This window comes from Myotis nattereri (genome assembly GCF_964212035.1).
Source record: "Myotis nattereri genome assembly, chromosome: 13".
In the NCBI taxonomy this organism is placed as follows: Eukaryota; Metazoa; Chordata; class Mammalia; order Chiroptera; family Vespertilionidae; genus Myotis; species Myotis nattereri.
Window position 1 is genome coordinate 46,518,489 of NC_138088.1, and position 24,134 is coordinate 46,542,622.

General features: G+C 40.9%; 1 protein-coding gene across 1 annotated transcript in view; it reads left to right on the forward strand.

Annotated features, from left to right (window-relative positions):
• SORCS3 (sortilin related VPS10 domain containing receptor 3) overlaps positions 1-24,134 on the forward strand; it is a 523,227-nt gene that overhangs the window by 427,555 nt on the left and 71,538 nt on the right. Inside the window, exons 10-13 of the mRNA XM_081104642.1 lie at positions 5,029-5,175; positions 6,742-6,844; positions 12,063-12,139; positions 15,424-15,515. Of these exons, the coding sequence (XP_080960768.1) occupies positions 5,029-5,175; positions 6,742-6,844; positions 12,063-12,139; positions 15,424-15,515 (419 nt within the window). The remainder of the gene's footprint in view (positions 1-5,028; positions 5,176-6,741; positions 6,845-12,062; positions 12,140-15,423; positions 15,516-24,134) is intronic.

Below are 24,134 nucleotides of genomic sequence, written 5' to 3' on the forward strand. Positions count from 1 at the left end.
CATGTTGTGCAGTCACTATAAAGGAAGGTTAATGCTAACAAGGAATTTGGGGAGACTTGTAAATGAGTTGGCTTGAAGGAGGAATGATGGAGCTTAAGAGAAAGACATGCCTGGTGGAGTCCCAGCATGAGAAGAGAACCAGGTCTATTTTTATAGAATGTTCAGTGGCCTTGGGGAATTGTAGGGATAATGATTGCAAATATACCACTAAAAAACTTAATGGAATACCTGGGCATTAATTCTGTGGGCTAGTATTTCTCTGTTCTTCCCCTACATCTACATACCTAGTGGATGATGTTTGCATTCATGATGTAGTCCCCTATTTCAAGTTAGTGTGTAACTTTATATGATAATGTAACAGGACACTGTACCTGTATTCCCTTGTCGGAAATGTCAGAGATGCCTTTAGGTACCACAGATGTGAGGTGGCTTGGGCTGACCATGGCCGCTTAAAACTACTGACCTTTCAAGCCTCTTCCTGACACTGGAAAGAGGATGAAGAAAGCCAGAACTTATTTGAGAATTCACCTTGCAGGTCTTGGTGCTGAGAGACCTTGGTGACCAATGGGGATCGAGCCCACTAAACTCACTAAAACCTAATAAGGCAGATGCGTTATTTTTTTCTGTTGGAGCAGCCTACTGCTGTACAGAGTCTCTTTCTTGTTCTCTCTTTAATCTTTGCCTCAAAGTACAATATTATTATAGATGTAATTACATAATCAGGGGAGAAAATAATTATTGAAGGCCAAATAATAATCAATCGCTTCTTTAAGCCCATTCTATCAAAACAAGGCTACTGTTGACCGTGAATGTAGTCCATTTTGTGCGCTCACCATTATTCTTATGACACTCATTTTTTCACATCCCTAACTATAAACTATATTTATTCTTAGTTGTTCTCCACTGATAAATCAAGAAACAAATATTCTCTTCAACACGCTTAGTTATATTACGGAAACATTCTCTGAGCTGTCCGTCTGATGGATTTTCTGCAATCCTTTCCAGAATATTAAGCATCCAACTTGTAACTCCTTATAATAACAACAAGAGCATACCGGGCAATGCCTTAGACTGGTGTTGTTGAATAAATATATAATGTGAGCTACACATGCACTTCTAAATTTTCTACTACCCACATAAAAAAATGTAAGGTGAAATTAATTATAATGATATAATTTATTTAATCAAAATATCCAAAATATTATCATCTTAGTATATGTTTGATATGAAAGATTGCTGAGATACTTTATATATTTCCATACTAAAACTACACATCTCAACTTACATGCTAAATTTTTACCAGAAATCCTTGATCATTATTTACATTTCCTAAAATTTACAGTAGAAAAAAGTAAAGTCACACACCAAAGTTATTCCAAACATAATTAAAAGTTTGCCAACCTAAATCTGGCATCAGTGTTCAAATTGGTTAAATGTAAATAAAATTATAAATCAGTTTCTTGGTCCCACTGCCCACATTTCAAGTGCTCAACAGCCAGTGGCTATGGTATTTTACTGTATAGCCCTAATCAGCTTTTAACTTTTTCTTATATATTTATTGCAGCATTCCCTGGTGGTAGGTGTCATTCCCCATTGTGCCTTATAAGAGTACAGAGATATAGACAATTTAGTCACCTGGCTCAGATCACACAGCTAGTAAATTGTGGCACACTATGTTTAAACAAACTCATGTTTGTGTGTCTAGAATGCCCAGGCTCTTCCCACTATGTATTTTTTCCACATCAGTTTTTTTTTTTTAACTGAGGTATAGTTTACATACAGTAAAACTTATTCTTTGTGGTATACAGTTCTGTGAGTTATGACAGGGCTGTACAGTTGTATAACTACCACCACAATCAAAATATAGAATAGTTCTGCCCTAGCTGGGTTTGCTCTATGGTTAGAGTTTCGGCCCATGGACTGTAGGTTTGTGGGTTTGATTCTGGTAAATGACATGCACCTCAGTTGCAGGCTTGATCCCTGGCAGGGTCGGGGCGCATGCCGGAGGCAACCAATTGATTTGTCTCTCCCACATTGATGTTTCTCTCTCTCTGTTTTCCCTCTCCCTTCCATTATTTCTAAAAAAAAAAAAAAAAAAAAAATCAATGAGAAAAAATATCCTTCTTCATGACAAATTGTTGGATGGATACAGTGCAACTCTTTGAGGCATCCTTACTACTCTGGTCTCTTTGCCCATCTTATTGATGTTTCCTTGTCCATAATGGTTGCCTTCCACACTGTGTTTTATCATGATCTTAGGTGACCCTATTTTGGCCAGATGGGCAGCTGCTATGGCCTCCACAGGGACATTTTTTTCCAAAATGACCTTCATAGGATTCTCACCACAGGATTGACTCTAGGGACAGCCCAGAGCAGACCACGGTAATTGCTATTCTCAGCAGAGCCCTGGCTTTCTTGTCCTGAGGGCCCAAGGCGGTGAGTGACAGATGACCGTGCCACCTGGACTCAATGCTCTGCCAAGGGGCCACTGTCAGTTTCCCTTTCCAATTCAAGTTGATTCCCAGAGGCAAAGTGGGTCATGCAGTCCTGACACCTTGTACTGCCCTCTTCACTGGGGCCACCGCCAGCTGGTACCCTTCTCCTTGAACTGCTGGGCCCAACAGCAGCAGCCCGGCTTCTGATTTCAAACAACAGTGGGAAGAAGCATGTTTAAGGCATATGCCAAGTACCTCCTTGGATGGAGATGAGTTAAAATGTGAATCTCATTATCTAATTAAATTACAGTGTGTATAGTGTGGGTATGTTGTGTTTCATGATTTATATGTACCTACACGTGTACACGTACATGCATACATGAGTCTATTAGGCTGCAACATAAATGTATTTTATTCTTGGTTTGCATTAAAAAATTTTGAAATCTGTTGGGCTTAGGTACACAAAAGCAAAGTGACCTCCAAACCTATAGTCCATTTATATGTGATACGGAGCCAAGTAGTAGTCAGTGATAATGTAAGGGTTTTGACCAGTCCAAACACAAAGGGGAAGTGTTCTGGTTCCCTCAGACAAGAGGGAGAGTTGTGTGGCATTAGGTGCGTCTGCAGGAGGAAGGCCTTCAGAGCTACGATGGGTTCCCTGGAGCTCTGAAAGCCCCTTCCGATACCTTCTCAGTCTCTGTTCTCCCGATTTTGCTCTCAGGATGTGTGGGCAACACAGGAAACACCCATCCGAGTGGTACATCTCTCAGTGGGAGATTATGGTAGTGGCCATTCCACTTGCCAAACATGCTCCTTCAGAAGAACACAAGAGGCGGATGAATGGCTCACAACTTCTGCTGTAAAGCATCCCACTGGGGGCAGGGGAGAGGGTGACAGGAGTAGTCTTGGGAGTCTGAGTCTGACTCTGTTTTTCTCTTTTGGGAAGTGGAGAGCAAGGTGCTATGTACATGGTGCAGGGGCGCTGGCTGGCCTGGGGAAGAGTCTTCAGAATCGTTATTTGGTGGTTCATAGAAAATACCAAAAGGCGGAAGATCCTACAGAAACTCAGATCGAGTTCTCAGTGAGCAGTAATTGGCCATCGGGGTTAAGAAAAACACCTTTGCAGCTGGTTTTAAAGAGTGAGGTGTTCTGAGGGCCTCAGGCTCCAGGATGAGCATATAAGATGCCAGCCTTCCTGAAATGGCACTGATTTTAAGCAGCCGGGGTATCTCTGGGGAATGGCAGAACCCTGCTATCACTGCCCCTCCCCCCCCAGCTTGGCTCTCTCCTTACCCACCCTCTGGGAATCTAATTAATTCCCCTAATGGTGTTCTGTTCTCCTTCTGACATTCTTTGTCCATTTTTGGGTTTGTTTTTATTGGGGTTGGCATTCTTTTCAAGGCCAGTCAGGTTACTAAAAAAAGTTAAAAACAAATAAAAAGACTTCTTATTTCGTAAAATAAATTATGCCATTAAACAAAAAAAGAATTCCACTTTCGTGCAATTCTTTCCCACTGGCGTTCTCTCAGATCTGCAATAAATCTGTTCACCATAATTCTTAAATAATGGGGGATACATACAATTAACATTTTGAGACTCTATTACCCAGAAAACCTGCCATTAAACCTTTTGTTTATATATACACTTAAGCTCTTTGAATTATCTTTTAGCTTTGGAACATGCTGGGATTGGAAGGGAAGTTAAGAGAATCCTTTTTTTTTTTTTTGGCAAAGGATGTTGTCAATATAAATAGCTGTCCTCATTGCCCAGAACATAATAGACACAGTAGGAATAAAAATTTGAGTAAATCTGTCCTTACTCTAGGACCCTTCTAGATAATAAATCTCTTTTAATCTAGCTCCTGGTTTTCTGGTGCTGCTCTTCTTTCAAAATATTGTGGGTGTGCAAATCCAATAATTGGCCATTCTGGCAAGAGGGCTATGCATTACCTCATGTATCCATTGCCAGCCAACTGGGAGAAAACAGGAAGAGTAGGGCAGATTCTGCCTATTTCAAAGTGACCGCTGGCTCAGACCTGAAGATGATATGAGGGTTGTCCATAGTCACACACTGAGCTAGTGGCACAGCCAGGGATAGGTTCCAGGTGGCCACACTGGGTCATCTATCCAAAGCATATCTACCTCACTACTAATTGGGATACCTCAACTTTCATCATTAAGGAGTATGCCTGATGCCTTTAAAACCTGTATACCAGCTCTCCCCTCTGCCGCCCCCCTCCCCACGACAGGAGCGGGGTAACTCCTGCAGTTGTTATCAAGAGCTTCCACCTCAGTGGGAATGCAAAACGTTAGGGATCGGGCCCTAGGGGACAAAGTGCAGAGACATGTAAAGTGGGGAAAAGCAGATGGGTAAGAGGGGAATAGGACATGTGGGTTGGCGGGTGGAGGGTGTGGAGATGAACTTAAACTTCTTTCGAGGCCACCTGGCATATGGCATGTCTCACTATGTTCTTCCTGTCATCTTGTGTACGTCCACCATCCCATAGAAAATGCTGGGGCTTCTCTCTGGGCTCCTCCAAGACTGTAGGCATTTTGGCCCAACATGGTTCTCCATCTCTCACCCTTTTTCCTAGGTAGCAGGCATCAAAGGGATATTCCTGGCAAACAAGAAGGTGGATGAGCAGGTGAAGACGTACATCACTTACAACAAGGGCAGGGATTGGCGCCTACTGCAAGCTCCAGATGTGGACCTGAGAGGAAGCCCGGTGCACTGCCTGCTGGTCAGTCACCCAGTCTCCTGTGAGCTCCACGGGGAAGGCTGGTGACCTGGGGAAGCTGCACCAGCGGCTGTTTCCATCTGGGTGCCCTGGGAACTTGGCCAGTGACGGGCGGGGATTTCCTATGACACCCAGCTGTTGATCTGTGCACTCAGACTGCCATGCCCCTTGGGTGGAAAGTTCAGTTGAACATCAGAGGCTTTCCCTGAGAAAATACCATACGATCTAACTCTTAGTAAGATGAAGGAATGTAGAAGAGAAAGTGCCTGTGTTCCAGGGTCCCAGACAGCTCAGTGAAGGCAACATACCTTTAACTGAAGCTGATATGATACAGTTTGATAAGGGTTTGGTGGAGGTTAAGGTAATCAAAGTCCAGGAAAAGTCAGGCTGCTATGTCCACCTGGAGAAAGGAATCTACCAGCATTCCTAGGGTTGCAGCTATATGGGATACTGGGGTTGGAGTTACGAAGGGCAGGATGTGTAGGATGCTATTTTCTGCCCTCAGATGCTGCAACTCTAGGTGGGGAGGGAAGACAGATAATTAACAGTGATATTCACAACCCTCAGTGCCATCTTAAAAAGGACCTGTGTGAGAATTCGCCTAAGGCCCCAGAAATGGTTATGTTTCTCCTTAGCAAACAAGTTACCTTTTGCCACTTATTTAAAATGTTTATTAACCACTGAATCATATTGTAGACATCATTTTAAAAACTGGAGATACAGTGGTAACCAGGGCAACCATGGCCTTTCCCCTTTTGTAGTATCAGTCCAACTCCATTTTTTTTTTTTGCTTGGGGGTACTAGGAAGGTCAAAGACAATGCCTACCTATCTCTAAAAATTGGTCACAGCAAGACCCTCCCAATACAAACAAACAAACAAACAAACAAACACCGTATCTATGGCTTCATGGTATTTCCTTAACCTAATTTTCTACTTTCCCCAATTTTGTCATTTTCATATTTTGTAAATATAATGCATCCCTATAAATCCTTTTAAAGTATACCCAAATAGGGGCAAATAAGTAAGTGAATAAAGAGCACAAAAATATGTGTTTTAGATAATGGCTTCAAGTTTTTGAAGTAAAATTCAATGAAATTGTAAGCAAGAACCAAATACATAAAAACAGAAACAGGGATTGTCTGTTTGAAGAAGAGGGACAGGCCCTGAGACTGTCTGACTCAGCTCCCCCTTTTCACTCCTCCCAGCGGAATCCCTCAGAGGAGCAGAGTGTGATGAGCAGCATCAGACATGGGAGAAGGCCATTACCATCCTGGGCAAGGCATGATCAGGGAGGCTTCAGCAGGCCAACCATGAACTGGATCTTGATGAATGGGATGGGGGTGAGGAAAAGTGGGGGCAACATACAGGTGATGGGAGCAGGGCCAAGTTCTCAGGGCAGCTTCTCATGTGAACGTATTGCCAATCTCAGGTAGAGATGACTCCTGCCCAAACCTAAGTGTGTGACTCAATCCAATCCTTGCTGTGACTGGAAACCTAAGATCTGGTGAGGTAGGGGTGCCTGTCAGGAGCTTCCTGGAATAAAGATCTTTCCTTCTTCTCCCTCCTAGCCCTTCTGCTCCTTACACCTGCACTTGCAGACCCCTGAGAATCCATATTCCTCTGGAAGAATCTCCAGCAAGGCGACAGCCCCAGGACTTGTGGTGGCTACAGGTAAGAAAGACATTCCCTGGGCATCTTCCTCACTGGGAACTAGGCAGGATACCTGGATCTCCAAGCCCATTCTCATAACCCAGGAGAAAAACTCCACATGCCCGTAACTTCTATGTTACTATGCCATCCACACAATCCCAGAGCAGTCCCCTGTGTTTAGCAGCCAGCCAGAGATCCTCTCAAAGTAAACTGACTGATCAGAGAGATGATTTGTAATAGGGAATTCTCACTTGAAGAAAATGTGACCTTTGAAGTTCCTAGATCACCAAATACAAGTTGGGCTAGTTCTCCCTTTACAGGGAGGCTTCTTCACGAAGGGTTTTAACCCAGAGCACTTTTTAATCCTAAGGTCTCTGGTGCATGTAAAGGTTTGCTTACACATGATTAACCACTAGGCGAGAGCCTGGGGAGGAGAACTTAAGGTTGCATCGTTAGAACCACTGTCCTCTGAACATCAATCAGAAATGAGGATAAAGAAACTCCGAAATGAAAATGAAAGTCTCTGGGGGAAGGTGCTCTGATTAGCATGTCTTTGATTTGCATACACCTTTTCAGGAATACATTGATGGCATAAAGCAAGGCAGGCTTCTAATCTTAGGAGCCAGAGCTCTGGTGGTGGGCAGCTCTTTACTAATGAAAGCAGATAAATTCACAGTGACTTTCTGAGATGGCACATTCTGTTCTTTCCCATCAGCCCAAAGCTCCGTCCCTACACTTCCTGCTCTCCTAGACCAGGCTTCCATGCCCAAACCTCCAACTCTGTGAACTTTAAATACCACCCGTGCCCAAACTCTCTAATCAGATTGACAACTAGTGTCGCCTTCTGGCATTTCAGTCAACTTCTCTCAACCCCATAAGGTGGGGACCCACCACACTGAACACCACTGGCCTCAGAGAGCTTAGGACAGAGAGAGATGAGTCCCCACACTGAACACCACTGGCCTCAGAGAGCTTAGGACAGAGAGAGATGAAGGAAGGCTCTGTTGCTGTTCTCCTGGCTCAGGGAGTGATGGCCACGCACTGTAATGCATGGGGGTATCCCTCCCAACTCCGGGACTGCTACACTCTCTGTCTCACTCAAGGTTTGCAGGAGGCTTTGGACAGGAGTGGAAGCAACACTGGGAAACTATAATCCCTAATAAAAATTAATGTTATTTAAATGTGCAGCCAGGCTCTGTTCTGTGTGGCTTCCCTACCCTGAGCTTGAGTGTTTTCATTGGCAAAGTGGGAATCATAGCAGTGCCATAATAGAACTGAACAGGAGTAAATGCAGCACTGGATTGAAAGTGCTCAGAACAGTGCCTAGGACATATTGAATCCTGGATACATGTTACCTATTATCATCATGAATATTCCAGAAGTTAAAGCCGCTGATGGTGCAACAGAAGAGGATGATTTGCTCATCTCCTTCCATAGAATCCATGAAGTAATTGTACACTTTGTATACACGGAATGAATGAATAATACCTGTTAACCCTGTTGTCCTACTTTGCAGGCCGAGCTCTGACCATTGTTAGCCTCTGAATGTGGCCTAGTTCTTTAACCCCTGGGCTTTGCGTTTCTCACCTATAAAACAGGGATGTTTTCTATCTTGTAAGGGCATTTAAGAATTAGAGAAGAGTGTGTCTACAAGACCCAGCAAAGTGCTCAGAGCATAGTGAGTGCCATTACTGGTGGTTGTTATTACTTGAGACCAACATGTACCTCTAAATTAGTCTAATGCTAAGGCTTTATAAATGAGCAAGCCTGCAGACATTAAAGATTTGATTGTTATTTTTATCCATAGATATATATCAGAATTGACTAACTTATTTTTTTCTTCCCTTTTTAACTCTTGTAATTTTGCTTGGCTTTTTGCCAGACCCTGGGACATTGGAGGGATATAACATAGCTGGCAAGATCTTGATAAAGGCAGAGCTACATCACTGACATGACTCTTCATACCCAGCCTCTCCTTACCCTGCTTGCTAACTCTCCCTGCCAAGTTATTTGCTATAAAAATAATTATGAAGTTAGCCAAGGGTTTCTTCGGTGGCCTGCATGGAGCCTGTCTCTCCAGGTCCCTTTCCCCCGCCCAAGCATTTCTCCTGCCTTCAAGTGTCAATGACCCGGGGCTCTCTCCCCTCCACTCTGACTACTCACTGCCTCTTCCCATCACTCATTGAGATGTGGTCTCAGGGAAGCTGCATGCCCTGAAGAAAGTATGCCCAGGATTCATCTCTAATTCCTATTGAGTCCATCAGAAGACAGGTGGAATTCCAGTCTAGAGAGTTCGGCAATTGCTTTTAGCAATCAGAAACGCTAGAGTTCTTACCATTGTGGTTTCAAACCAGCACTCAAGACCTCACATCCTCACCATGGCTTAAAGTGTGCAAAGTACTTTCCTGGAGTTTGTTACACAAGGACCCTATGGTGTAGAAAAGGCTATTACTCTTCTCAATTACCATTGAAGAGAGGGAGGACCAGGGGGAAGTGTCTAGCCCATGCCCACATTCCCTCTGGCTCCAACACTAGTCTGTCGAGTAACCATTCAGCCAGACCTAGCCCGAGCCCTTCACCTACCAGCTCCACAACTAACGGGGCTTCCTGCCATGCCTCCTATAAACTCTGAATGTTCAAACCCTAGTGTTGTCCCTCCGAGGAAGCACTTTCCCTCCCTGCAGTGGATTGTAAACTCTGCTTCCTCCTCCTCTGAGCCCTAAATTGCTCTGGGGAGGCATCCATGATGTTGAGAGAAGCATCTCTAACTCCAGAGACTCTAAAATCTCTCTCTCTCTCTCTCTCTCTCTCTCTCTCTCTCTCTCTCTCTCTCTCTCTCTCTTTCTCTCTCTTTCTCTCTCTCTGACTCTGTCTCTCTGTCTCTCTTTCTATCTTTCACCTTTCTTTCTCAAGTTTTTCAGGAATAGAAAAACGTCACCCTGGAGGAACTGGGGAGTAAGCAAGTTGTTTAGAGCTGCCAAAATGTACATGGCAAACCTCCATGGTTTGGCAGCTATGCTATTGGTGAGAGAAGCTCCCTGTTCTCCATCTCACACCTCCTTCCTCCCACCTGTCACACCACTTAAGTGGGGAACAGTGACACCTTCCAACCTGGCCAATGGCTGGCCGCTGTGGTAACCTTTTCACTTCCATGTTAACCAGTGAGGCCCATTATTCAAATCTTCCTTCTCTGGCACCATAACCCAGACTCTTCCTGTCAGAGATTTCCCACGGGACCACTTAGGGACTGAAGCTGCTCAAATATCAGATCATCCTGGAAACACTCTGCGTGTCCCTCCATCTGGGAATTGACTTTTTGGTCCCTGTGATCAGCAGCATTTCTTTCAGGGTTCCTTTCAATTGACAGAAGATATTTCCAAAAACCGACTTTATTTTTAGCCTTGGATTCTCACCACTGCAAAGACTCCACAATCAATTTTATTTGAACTTTGAAAGAGAGGCTGAGGATGTTGGTAGAACCAGTTTTGAAAGAGGTGATGAGGTGATGAGACATATCCTAAGAGCCCAAGACAGGGATGGCAAATTCTGACTCTCAAATTCTCTCTCTCTCTGTCTCTCTGTCTCTCTCTCTCTCTTTCTCTCTCTGTCTTTCTCGTTCTCCCTCTCCCATTTCTCTTCCCCGCCCCCTACTCTCTCCCCCTCTTTCTCCCTCTATCCCACCCACGCTTGGAAGACATTGCTAACCAATCACCACACTCTATTCTGTTTAAATCAAATATGGCTTCAGAATCCTATTAATACTATGGTCTAGGCAACCATCACCAAGCAACCCATTCTCTACCCCATCCTTCTTATCTTTATCTGTATCTTCCAAAACCTGTATCTGTAGAATTGGATTCCAAATTCACGATAGATATCCCCAGAGCTGCCTGCCATGTCCCCCTCCCCCATTACACTTGCACCTCCTGCCTGAGCCCTGAGCCCTAGGGTTATTTTTGGAAGCCTGAAAGTCAAAACAACTAGTATAGCTATGTGCTCCTGGTGCTGATGGGAGCTTGACAAGCTGGAGTCTGACTTTAATTTCTTATTTTGAAACATTAAATGCCAGGAACTCAATTAACATTTTCATTATTGCATTTTTATTGTGTTCTTATTTAGGCTACAGATGTGTGGGAGCCAACATTCCCTTCCTGCTTTTTTAAAAGAAACAACATCAGTCAAAATGATAAATTCTTACATGTTTAGGGTACTTTCCTGGTTCTCAATACCTCCCCAAATGCACATCAGCCTTGGAACACGATTCAATCATGTATCTACTCATTCATTCATTCATTCATTCATTCATTCATTCTACAATTAATATTGAGGAACTAACTACTACATTTGGAACACTGTTTTAAGCTCTGTGGAGGATGGGGCGTTCATTGGGGACACTTGGAAAATACAAATATCTAGAACATCACGATCACTTTCTGTTATAATAAATATAACCACAAAGTGATGAAGTATAACAGGAAGAAAAAGAAGGTGAAAGACAAAGAAAGGAGGGATAGAGGCAGAAATGTGGCCAGTCTAGGCATAAACCAGGTGACTGCTTTACCCACCACGCTTGATGGTCATGGTCGCTAAGTATAGTTGTCTTACTCTAAGCACTCTATAATTTAGGTTGCATCATCTATACTATTAGGTTACTCAGCTGCCTGGGACTCCAAGAGACATGTTGACAAGTTAAAGTAGAAAATACATATACAGACACACATATGGATACACACACACACACACATAAGCGTGCGCTCACACACACACACATATCTTTCTGATATATATATATGAAAGTGTCCTCAGCCCAGCTTCTTCATACATGTCTACTCTTCCACTCTTTGCCACCTTTATGGAATAATTGTTGAGATCAATTTTTAAGAAATTATTAGTGTACAGCAAGCATGTCAAACTCATAGTTGAGGCATGCAGCCCGCCGGCCGCAAGTTTGACATGCTTGGTGTACAGGATGAATAGTTCAAGAGATCCAAACTAATTAGTATTCAGCCTTTGAAATTTTACCATTTAAAGACTCATTCCTGTCACATTGTTTCCTTTTTTTCTCATATTGGGTTTATCTTCCTGTTGGATTTTTGATATGACACCAAGAAAGAAAGTGTACAAATAAACCTAAACATCACTTGGAAAACCTTTACTCACTGTTCCCCTCTCCCCTAACCCCAAGCCCTCATAATCTGTCAACTGCCTGACTATTCCAAATACTCTGCTTATGTTTCAGGCAACATTGGCCCGGAGCTCTCATATACTGATATCAGTGTGTTCATCTCTTCTGATGGGGGCAACACGTGGAGACAGGTAACTGGGAGATTTGGGGACAGGGAAGAAGCATTTTGGGCAATCTCTGCCAAACTATCACCTTTCCTATAGATTCTCAGGTTCATTAAGACTCTGTGGTTTCAAAGAAATGGAAACAGCTGTTCAGTTTGGTCAATTGGGCCAGTAGATTAGATGGCCAATAGGTTCAGATGGGAAGACCACTGGGCAGGGAATAGGAGGAACTGGAATTTTCTCAATTTCTCCATTATTTTATTCAGCCATATGTGTGGAACAGTCACTAGATGTGAAGTACTGGGCTGGTTGCTAGGAATGCAACCAATAAAATGTTTCTATCATTAATGTGCCATGGAATCTTCTTGGCAAAGAGGTCTCTTCACCTTTCCATTTGTTTCTTTACCTACAAGTTGAAGGGGATAGACCAGTGGTCGGCAAACTGCGGCTCGTGAGCCACATGCGGCTCTTTGGCCCCTTGAGTGTGGCTCTTCCTAAGTCTTAGGAGTACCCTAATTAAGTTAATAACAATGTACCTACCTATATAGTTTAAGTTTAAAAAATTTGGCTCTCAAAAGAAATTCCAATTGTTGTACTGTCGATATTTGGCTCTGTTGACTAATGAGTTTTCTGACCACTGGGATAGACTATTAAATCAGCAAAGCCGTGGAAGTCTGTGGTTAAGTATTGTGTAGGTCCAGCCATAAGTGAGTATAAAAAAGCTTCATAGGTACATGGCCACATGAAAAAATAATTCAGTTGTACAAACATTTGGATCAGTGCTGTCCAATATAACTTCAGCACTGATAGAAATGTTCTGTATCTGTGCTGTCCCATGTGGTTACTGAGCACTTGAAATGTGAGTGTGATAGAGAAACTGAATTTTGAATTTTGTTTTAATCAATCTAAATTTGAATAGTCTCATGCGGCTACTCTGTTGGCCAACAGAGATTTATGCGATGTCAACTAGGTGTCAAGTACAAAACCGAGAAAGCAATTGAATATTTCAGATTCCTTTTCTCAAGGAGCTCAAAATTACGTAGAGGAAATGAGTTCATAACTAACTAGAGCTTAGGATGATTGTTTCAGTGGCATTGTTAGCACATAGAGAAAGAAAAGGAAGGAGTTGTTCTACTTGGGGAAACTGGGAAAGACTTTATAAGATGAGCTGACATTTTACTAAGTCTTAAACATAAGAAGATTTCTTCCTGGGAAGAAAATGGGAAGAGCATAGGATATCTTTCCTTAAAAATACATTTTTAAAATTAATTTCAGAGAGGAAGAGAGAGGGAGAGAGATAGAAACATCAGTGATGAGAGAGAATCATTGATAAGCTGCCTCCTGCACACCCCACACTGGGGATTGAGCCTGCAACCCAGGCATATGCCCTGATTGGGAATCAAACCACGACCTCCTGGTTCATAGGTGACACTGAGCCATGCCAGCCAGGAGGAATATCTTCATGATAGTGAAGTCACCATATGAAATCTAGTTGGATAAGTTCCTGTTTTAAACCCTTAGTAAAGATTATCATCACTGTCACCAACATCATCACCACCACCCCCATTGCCACCACTGTCACCACTACTACTATCCAAAAAATTTACCAAGGACCTACTAGACACAACCAAGTAGTTCAAGGCATACAACGAGGCCATAATCAGGTGGATAACAAACAGACACATAAATGAAAACATACCTTCAAAATATAAGATAATTTATTATAAGTACCCAATGAGGATAAAAGCTACAATGCAAACTCTTGTAGTATAGAAACTCCAAAATCACAAACCATTGAGCCTCCAACTCAAGGAATAGCTCACTCACCCAAGTGGTGACGGCAACAGTCTGTCCTTGTACTGTCGCTACTTTGACATTCTTTCCTCTTTCCCAGGTTCAGAGTTTTTGTTTATATCCGAAATATAAATGAATCTTCCTTATGTTCTTTGTGCATTAAGACTCACTATTAGTATGGACATTTTTCTTTCCTTAAAACACAAATATGGGAATGAAAACCAATTGAAGTTTATCCTGAGAATCCACTTTTTTTCCCCTATAGTGTTGCCTGGGCCATATGTATAAGAGGCTCCATTCCTCCTCGTACCGCTCTTGAATCTGCCTGTTCCTCCTTACACATTCTGGTACATCCCACTTACCTCACATCCCAACCTCTCCATCCAGGCTACAAGAAGCCTCATTAGTGCTTAAAAGTTAAAGGGATTCCTCAGTTCCACTTTTCTCTGGAAGATTTCAAGTAGGAGGTTGATTTTCTGCTGGAGAGATGTGCTTTTTTCCTATTTCAGGTTGGAGGTTTGAAAGTCATATATACCAGAAGCATTACGATATGTGGAATTGGGTTAAACGTTCTCTTAACTAAGAGCCTTGCATTATAGCAGGTGCATAGCAAATGCCTATGTAGGTGGATGGATCATGGAATGAGTGAATGAGTGAGTGGATGGATAAATAGATGATAGAAAGTGGATAAATCAAATAATATGAATTACTTTGGGTCCCCAGGAGTAAGATGTTTCCATGAGTATTTATTGTAAAGATCCCTAAGCACCAAATTTAGGTCTTTATTCACCTTGCTGGGAAACCTAGGAGGTGGTGGCTAAGTCTAAGAACTCAGTCATCATGATTTCTAAAGAAAAGTAGTTTATCTTCCTAGATAATTATAAACAGCACTATAAGACACAGACCATTTATAAATTAGCCAACATCTGCATGGTTGAGGATGAAGGGAGTACTGAGTAGTTACCTAATAAAATAAATATGGGGAAGCTTTTTGAGTCATATTATCCTTTGGAATATCCAGTGGAGCATGCATGGTGTTGCCTCCTTTTCTTGTAGCACGCTGGCTCACTGCTAGTGGAAAGAGCCATCAGAAAGTCATTTCCTTAGTCTAAGGCAGCCGTGGGCAAACTACGGCCCGCTGGCCGGATCCGGCCCATTTGAAATGAATAAAACTATTGAAAAAAAAAGATTGTACCCTTTTATGTAATGATGTTTACTTTGAATTTATATTAGTTCACACAAACACTCCATCCATGCTTTTGTTCCGGCCCTCCGGTCCAGTTTAAGAACCCATTGTTGCCCTCGAGTCAAAAAGTTTGCCCACCCCTGGTCTAGGGAGAGTTATTTTTTCTTTGCAAGCCCGTTTTCTCACCTGTTAAAAGGGGGTGATAGTACTTGCCAAATTGCCTGATAGGGTTGTTGGAAGAAGAAACAATGCATGTGAAAACCTTGTAAACTGTGAAGCACTATGCAAATGTAAGGTATTGCTATGATTGTTGTTGTTGTTGTTGTTCCAGATCTTTGATGAAGAGTACAATGTCTGGTTCCTAGACTGGGGTGGCGCCCTCGTGGCCATGAAACACACACCTCTGCCAGTCAGGCATTTGTGGTAAGGACAGCTCCCTACCCTGTTCACGAGCAGGAAGGATTGGGACAAGTTACTCTGCATGGTTTTGTACCCATTTACCCATTTCCTCAATCATGTATTCATCCATCCATCCATCCATCCATCCATCCACTTACTATCCATTACATCCTCTAACTCTTAGGTAGTAGTAGTAAGCCAGATAATTTAGGTGGGGAAATATGATATATAGAGTAAGATGGTAGGAATAAGTGCTCAGATAAGGCAAAAAAGAGCAGGAATGACTTCTGAGTTCAAACAGACAAAGTTAAGAATCCAAAATATGTGAGATGGAAATTGCTTCAAGCAGAATGTTAGTGCATGAGGCAAATACTAAGTTCAGCTCTAGATAATTCGGGTTTGAGATGTCTATAAATATTCAAGCAGAGATGATCATTAGCTGTCAGATGTACACATCTGAAAATCAGGCCAGAGGTCTGGGCTGACACTCTAGAATTGGAGTTGTTTAGCCATTAGTTGGTAGGTAAAGCCGTGGAGGTGGGGTCAGTTTCTCGGGAGAGTGGGTACAACAAGGAGAAACTAAGGACTCCTATGGAACACTGTTGAACACTAACATATAGAGCGGAAAAAGAAATTATAGAACAGACTAAGAAGAAATAGCCAAAAAGATAAAAACCCAGGAGAAATATTTTCTTAAATGCTGAAAGAAGAGGTGATCAATAGCCCCAAGTTATATAATCAGATATATCAGTTATGGAGTAAAAAAATATCTAGGATTAAGGAATATAAGATATCATTGGTGAACTTTGTCAGAGTACATTCAAGAGAGGTGGGGTTAAAAGGTAGATCGCAATAGATTTATGAATGAATGAATGATAAGCAGTGGGATAACAGAGTGTAGATAATTCTTTTCAAGAAAGTACATTATGGAAGTTGAGATACATACACAGTGAGGACAAATAGCTTAGTGAGGATATATTATGATGATGATGGTTTTACTAGTAATAATGATGCTACTGTTGTTTGCTTTTGTTTGGGGAAGGGGTTGTATAAGTCTCATACGTGTTTATATTCTGAAGAGAAAGACTTTCAAGTGCAGCCAAGTGAATATATGAGCGTGAATATTTGGTGGTAGAGAGTATGTTGTCTAGAGTGCAGTTGGGATCAGATTACCTATGGGCTGGAAGGTGGATTCTGGCTTAAATACCAGGCCCATGATTTGTGGAGTAAGAGTTTTTAGAGACTTTTTCTGAAAAGTATCAGATTATAATTAGGAAGTGGCATAGGATCCCTAGGTGCCAAATCCAAGCGTTAGCCACCTTGGCAAGGGCTTACGAAGGCTTCTCTCCATCTAGCCATTTATTAAGTTAAACCATATGAAACTGCCATTTTTGTAAGTCAAAATGGAGAAATATTATCAGTTTCTTAGCGCTCAGCCCAGCATGAAGTAAAATGATTACACCTACCACTATATCTTCTTACAGAGAGATTGTGACAACACATTTTAAACTGATACATGGAGCCATTTGCAAAAAAAAAAAGTGCTCTACCAACTCAAGAATGAGCTTGTAAAAGTTCCCAGTGTAATTGCTTATCATCCTTTTACTGCTGATCATATACTTTTTGGGTAGTATCAGAGGAGTGGAAATAGGTGGTTTTAATGATAGTCAGCAATTACTGAAGGATTATTACAATCCCGACTCTGTCCTAAACCTTTACATGAATTATCTGAGTTACTTCTGGAAACAACCCTATGTATTGGGTACTCTTTTTATCACATATTTATAGTGGCATAGAAATGCAGACATATTAAATACCTTGCTCAAGGCTACACAGTTAGTACTGGCAACACTAAACTGGGTTTTAATCACTAATTTCCAGATACTTTAATGAGTACACAGAGACTTGTCACATGGCCATGCCTTCTGGAAGATGTTAGTCAAAGAGTATTGATAGTGCACATATCATCACAAATCAAAGCAATGCCTGCTAAAGGGCCTTGGAAGTATATATTGCTGGAATCCTGAAGGAGTCTGATATGAAAGGGGATTTCATGAAGCAGGTGGCATGAGGGCTGATCCTTGATAAAAGGATGCTGGGAGAAGGAAGAATGATGGGAGGCAAGTTAAAGGAAGAGAAAACTTGACCAAAATCAGGAATTCAGAAAATGTTGGGCATGTTCAGAAGACTCTATTTGGTAGGAACCAAGAATGTAAGTAAGTAAGTAAGTAAGTAAGTAAGTAAGTAAGTAAGTAAGTAAGGTTGGATAGGACTACGAAGAGCTTAAATGCCAGTTTAAGGGGTTCCATGTTGAACCTGTAGGTAATTCCTCCCACTATGAAGACCTCTCTCTCCTATGGAGGGAAGAGCTCTCTCTATTTTGGCTGAGTAGGACTTGTACTCTCAGAGACAACAGCTTGACTATTAAATCAAGTTTGTTTGTTTGTTTGTTTGTTAACCAAGAAAAGCAATGTTTCTCAGCCCCTATCATGATGTTTTAAGAACCTGCATCTAAATCTCAGTTAGAGAATTGATAAGTGCTCCCTGGACAGATATAGTTGGACAGATTTCGTCCACTTAAGTCCTAGGAGAAGAGGGTGGCAACCCCATCTTACACTTGAGCAGCACCCTCCTGCTTTTCTCCATTATTATAGTAGAAACCTAGGATTTACTTAATGGTGGGTTTGTAGAGCCTTTTGCACAAACATTTTCTTGTTTTAAGGGAATGAAAAGTTTGTGGTGGTGTTATCCTTGTTGTTTCCTTTTGGTGATAGAAGAGGAGAATATATTTGGCCTGAAAGAAGAGTAAGGAGCAGAAGACCTAGAAAGAGTTTTGGCTTTGTCAAATCTTAGCATCCTCACATCTGACCCTGCAGTCTGTTCTGCAACAGTTTCTCTCCAGGGACCTGATCACTTTCAGATGGAGCACTTGTCTGGAAATTTGTGGAAAGAAACCATCTTAAGTTGGGAAAATTATTTAATATTCACTCAGGGATATGTAAGTAGGATCAAATCATGCCTTTCAAAGTCATCAATACTAAGTTTGAGTTTTCTTTTGTCCCATGATGTATCTCTTCTGTTAGGTGAAAAATGTTTATAAAGCTCAATAAAAATAAACGGCATTCCCATTGAATTACCTCTTATAATAATAATAATGATAATACCACTCTCCAATTGTTCGCCTACTCCAGCTTACACAGGATAAAAAATGATTTTTCAAAATAAGCTTTTGAGATAGGATTTTCTCCATATAAAGGATGTTGACCCTGTCATTTGTCATAAATGCTACCAATGTTTCCCTGAACTTGGACACCACCCATGATTTCTGCTTACTTGCTTATCTATGCATGTCTTTCTGAAAGCATGCCTGCAGTTGTTAAGTGCCAGCTACTGTTTTAGAAAACAACCACAAATAACTCATTCAGAAATTCTCCTTTGAACTCCTGTTTCAAATGCTAAGTGAATGTTTTATAAGGGCTTGACCGTAGCACTATCATCAATGTTTCCTTAAGAAATTCTTGACTGATTTTTGTCGCCCGCTTATGAATTGCAAGCTTGAGAAACTCCAACTCATTTTCTTCATTACCAGTAGTTTCTAATTAAGTCACAACCTTTAAGATAAACACACAGCTCACTTTTAGTGGAAGAAAGGTTAAGTAATTAGTTCATTGTTATTTTCTCTTGTATGTCTCAGACTGATGTCATTTTATATACAGCTGTATTTATATTTGCATAGGAAAGAGACACCAGCCTACCCACTCTCACACAAAGGTATTATGGTTCTCAAATTTAATAATAGCTACATTGCCTTTTAGAGAAAATTGGTGTCATAATTGAAAAATGGGAGAAACTTTAGCTAAGTTAACAAGGCATGCTGTTTCCCATAAATTGAAATGATAGGGAGCTAGATATGCATGAAGACAAAACAGCATACAAATGAACCCATCTATTTGTGACCAGGTACATTTGGATGTACATTCAAAACCTAAGTGGTATTTCAAGTTAGCCTTCCATCCAGCATTACCTTTGTATGTTAGAAGCATTAGAGTGAAGTGAACAATGGAGTCCCATGGCTTCAGTGCTCTAATGAAAACTCACAATAGACAGAACTACTAATCAGCAGGTAGACTGGGATCCTATCGTTCCCTTAGCTCTGACAAGCTGTCAGTGTCTCCTTTCAATGGGTTGTTCTTGGAAACTGAAAGTGAAACATCACCTAGCCTTTTTTATTCCTTTGTTCTTCTATAAATGGTTGTGAGCATCAGCTTTTTGTTCAGAGAAACATTCACAGGAAAACAATAGTTTCACCGAATATGTGTCTTTGCGAAGTGAAAGGCATCTGCTATTCTGAAGACCTTCCCACTGGCTAAAATGCCAGCACCTCATGCATTGCAATAAAATAAAATCGAACAATACATCTCATGGAAGGGAGGGACATTGATTCGCAATGACCATTATAACTCTATTTCTGTGCTAGGCACTTCTGGGGAGGGCTCTGGTTGTTCCCGGAAGATGCTGTTCTGTTTTAGGGGAAGTTATCTCTATGTCATAAAGTCATAGAATGGTCTTAGAAGACATGTAGTCTACTTTCACAAACCCAGCATAGCAAATATCTCTGTGACATCCAAGAGGCTCTGTCTACTTCACCAGGGTGCCACAGTACTGACCAACTTGCAATACCCAAGACAGAGTCCCCATCTCATGAAAGATTGTTTTTGTGCTGAGCAATAATGAGCCTGCTTATAACTTCTCTCCATCAGTCCTTGTTCTGCTGGACAAATCTATGCAGAATGTTTGCTCCAGCACTGCATGTGATTATTAGACTGGGGGAAAGGACCACAGTTGGAAAGGACCTCAAGATATTTCTTTGCCTTTACAAGTTCTGGAGAATAATCAGATATGCAGTTTAAGATATATACATTTTTCATTTATTTCTCACATATTAATTGAGCATATACCATGTATCCACCATTAGTGTAAGTGTTGGGATATAACAATGAACAAAACAAAATTTTGGGGAGCTTATATTCTTGTATACAAATATTTGACTCTGATCTTTAGAAGAATTATGAGAATGGATATCTTTTCTCCCTTATTCCAATTGTATTCTTAATTAATATTTTTATGCATTTAACTATATTTTTTCAAGTTTTATTCAAAGACATTATGCATTTTCAATAGTCAACAGATATGATTGTTTTTGTTTAACTATTTGGAAGATTTCTACTAAAAATATTATAAGGCAATGGTAATTTATTTAGCTCTATCATTCTCTTCCCTAAGATATCTTCAAGTCATACAACCTGTTTCTAGAATAACCTGCTTTTTACCTTTAATCACATTGATTTTCAGTCAGTTTTCTACAGTGATTGAAACTGAACATAGATAGTACTTAGGATTTGGTAGAAGGATAATTTATTTTATTATGCATGCTATCTGTCTGTGAACACATGCTAGACTCAGTGGCTTGATTACCTCTCATCATAGTGACATTTATGGGAAATATTTACCTTGAAACTGACAATGACCCTGGTTTGTTTAGCTTGAGTTTATCATTAGTAACTATTTTCCTTTCTCCAACTATGGGTCTTTTTTAAAAATAAAAGTAAGTATCATGCTTTAATTCAGTCTTACCTTATAAGTGACTTCTAAATCTACATTCCCAGCTTTGATCACTCCCCAGAAATGCAGATCCTTGACAGGGTCACAACTTGGAAGCTCAAAAAGCATTTGAATCCTGATGTGGACCTAATAGAAACAAACAAACAGAAAAAAAGCTTTGCTTCTCTTTTTCTTTTCATTTCCCCATCTCAGTGGCTTCACCCTCCAAATTCACATTGTCCATTGTTTCTTTCTTCTGCACAGGCAATCACATACATTCTATCACCAAATCCTATTTATTTCACCTCTAAAAATATCCCAAGTCTTTCCATGTCATTCTATCTCTACTGTTATAACCTTTGTCCAAACCTCTCCTCTGACTTGGTCTCTGGACCATACCTCCCCCCAACTTATCTTCTTACATCCACTTTGGCCTGACAGTCCACTCACCACACACACACACAATAAGTTATATTTTAAAGTTTAAATCAAATCATATCTTTCTCATTTCAACTGGCAAAAAGGACCTTTCTGGTCTTGCCCAGCCCTATTGTTTTGCCTCCATTGCCTTCTGCTAATCTCCTTTCCCACGAATCTACAATCACTGATCATTTTTCAGTTCCTCCCACACAGCAACTTCATTTCACATTAGATATTCCCTCTGGAATGGCTCTCACCTTGATCTTTGCACAGCTAGTTCCTTATTATCATTCAGATCTCTGTTTAAATGTCACCCCCTCAGAGAGGACTTTCTTAAATTTCCAATACAAAGTAGCTATTCCATCACTCTCCATCACATCACTCTATTTTAATTGTCTTCAGGACACTTTTCTCTAACTTATATTTTTGTAACCATTTATCTGCATATTGTTTGTCTCCTCAAACTAGAATTTAAGTCCTACTGAAGCTAGGGCCTCCCTTTCTTGTTCACTGCTATATCCTCAGAACAGAGGGCCCTGCCAGAGCTGCCACATTAGGCATCAATAAATATTTGATACATGAATTTCATTTTATTTGGATTTGATAGTCCTGTCTTGCCACTATTTAGAGGCCAATTATAACTTTCCTCCTGCCTCTCTGAGTATTGGCAATCCTACCAATTTCACCTGGGGACCTAATAAGAGAATTCCTAATTCCTTTGTCTTGGCCATTAATGAGCTATTGAACTGAGGAAGAAAAGGGGATACTATTCAATATAGTTACCTCAGACCATTTAAAAACTCCAAGTCACAAAAACGAATCGCTGTCACAAGTGGCAAGTCAGCCAAATTTCTGATACTCAAGAGATTAAATTTTTTTATGTTGTACTTTGGGGAGTTACTTTAGGAGTTTTGCTTTGTTTTCAATAATTAGTTGAGCATTAGGAATTATTCATCTTAGAAAGTTTTTTTTAATGTCAAGGCATACACTGATAATTTAGGAATCCATAAAACTTTTATAAACAACTGTCTACTTTTTGTTTCTGGATATAGACCTAAGTACACCATAATTACAAAATTTATCTGAGAGGATAATTATTCTAATGGGTCAGGAGATTGACCTTCTAATTCTTTTTAATCAATATATTGGGGAAGAGAGGATAAGACAGTGAGGCAGAGAAAGAGATGGAGAGGCTGTGAGAATCAAAGAAGTAAATAGAGAGCAGACTGAGTAGGTTGACTAGCCATGGGAAGAGACTCCCACATCCAATTCACTGATGCCAGTATAAGTCAATGCTTGAGAAAATGCTTGGGTGGATTAGAAGAGTGCTCTCAATCATTCCTTATGTTTTTTAATTCATGTACTCATTTAACCTTTATATAATAACACGTGCCATTTTTTTCGGCTAAGTACTAAGAATGCAAAAACTAATGGCATGGTCTTTGACCTCAAAGATCTCCTGGTTTGGTGGGGAAGTCAGACTTTTTATTGATAATATATATGTAATATCAGGAAAGGGGCACTGTAATAAAGATATGTAGCTGGAGTTAAGGGATCATTCAGTAAACATGACATGCATGGCCCCTCTGAACTCCCAAGATTATAATGTTGAATGAGAGATTCAAGATAGGTGAAGAAGCCATCAATCAGGGCTACGATAGAAGAAGGTGTGGGTCTTATAGGAAAATAGTCTGTACACCTGAACTCAAAGAATCCTATGTTGTAGAGTCAGAGAACAATTAAAAATTCACCTGGCCAAGTCTTGGCTGGTGTGGCTCAGTTGGTTGGGTGTCATCCTGTGCACCAGGAGATTGCTGGTTGGATTCCCGGTCAAGGGTACATGCCAGGTTATGGGCTTGATCCCCAATAGGGGGCCTGCAGCGGGAAGCCAGTTGATGTTACACTCTGACATCAGTGTTTCTCTCTTTCTCCCTCTCCCTTCCTCTTTTTCTCTAAAAATCAATAAATTATGCTTTAAAAAATAACCTATTTTAAAGAACAGAAGGATCACAGAGAATGAAGGGTGTCAGGAAAAGCTTTCCGGAGGAGATGGTCTTTGGACTGTGTCCTCTGGTTAAGTCAGAACAGGCAGTTACTTGATAATTCCACGAAAGGGAAGGAAACAAGTAATCAGAATTGCTTAAGTCCTTAGCAGCATTCCTTAAAGAGTTTCTGATGTGGTATTCACAAAGGGCCAGACCTTCCTCTTACCATTGGAGGAAAGATGGCACAGTGCTGCCCAGAACATCTCAGACACTCAATACTCATCTATAAAAGCCCCTTAAAATGGCATCAGGGAAGGGAAATGATCCTAACATCCATTCTGAACAAATAGGAAATTGCTTTTTTTAAGGTATGATCTGAAAGACACACACCTCTCCCTCCCATTTGGGTACACTCGGCACTACTCAATTTATCTGTATCAAAAACTCCAAGGGCTGAATTGATTGTGCAGTAAATTGAAGTTCGGGTTCCATTCTGAGTACTTGAAACGTGACACTCCATGCACTAATCTCCCGTGCTTAGGTTGTGGTTTCTATTCTAATATGTTGAAATATTTCTGCAGCCCTGGTGTTGTCTCTGCCTGGGCCAGGAAATGCAGTTTTGATCAAATCTCATAAT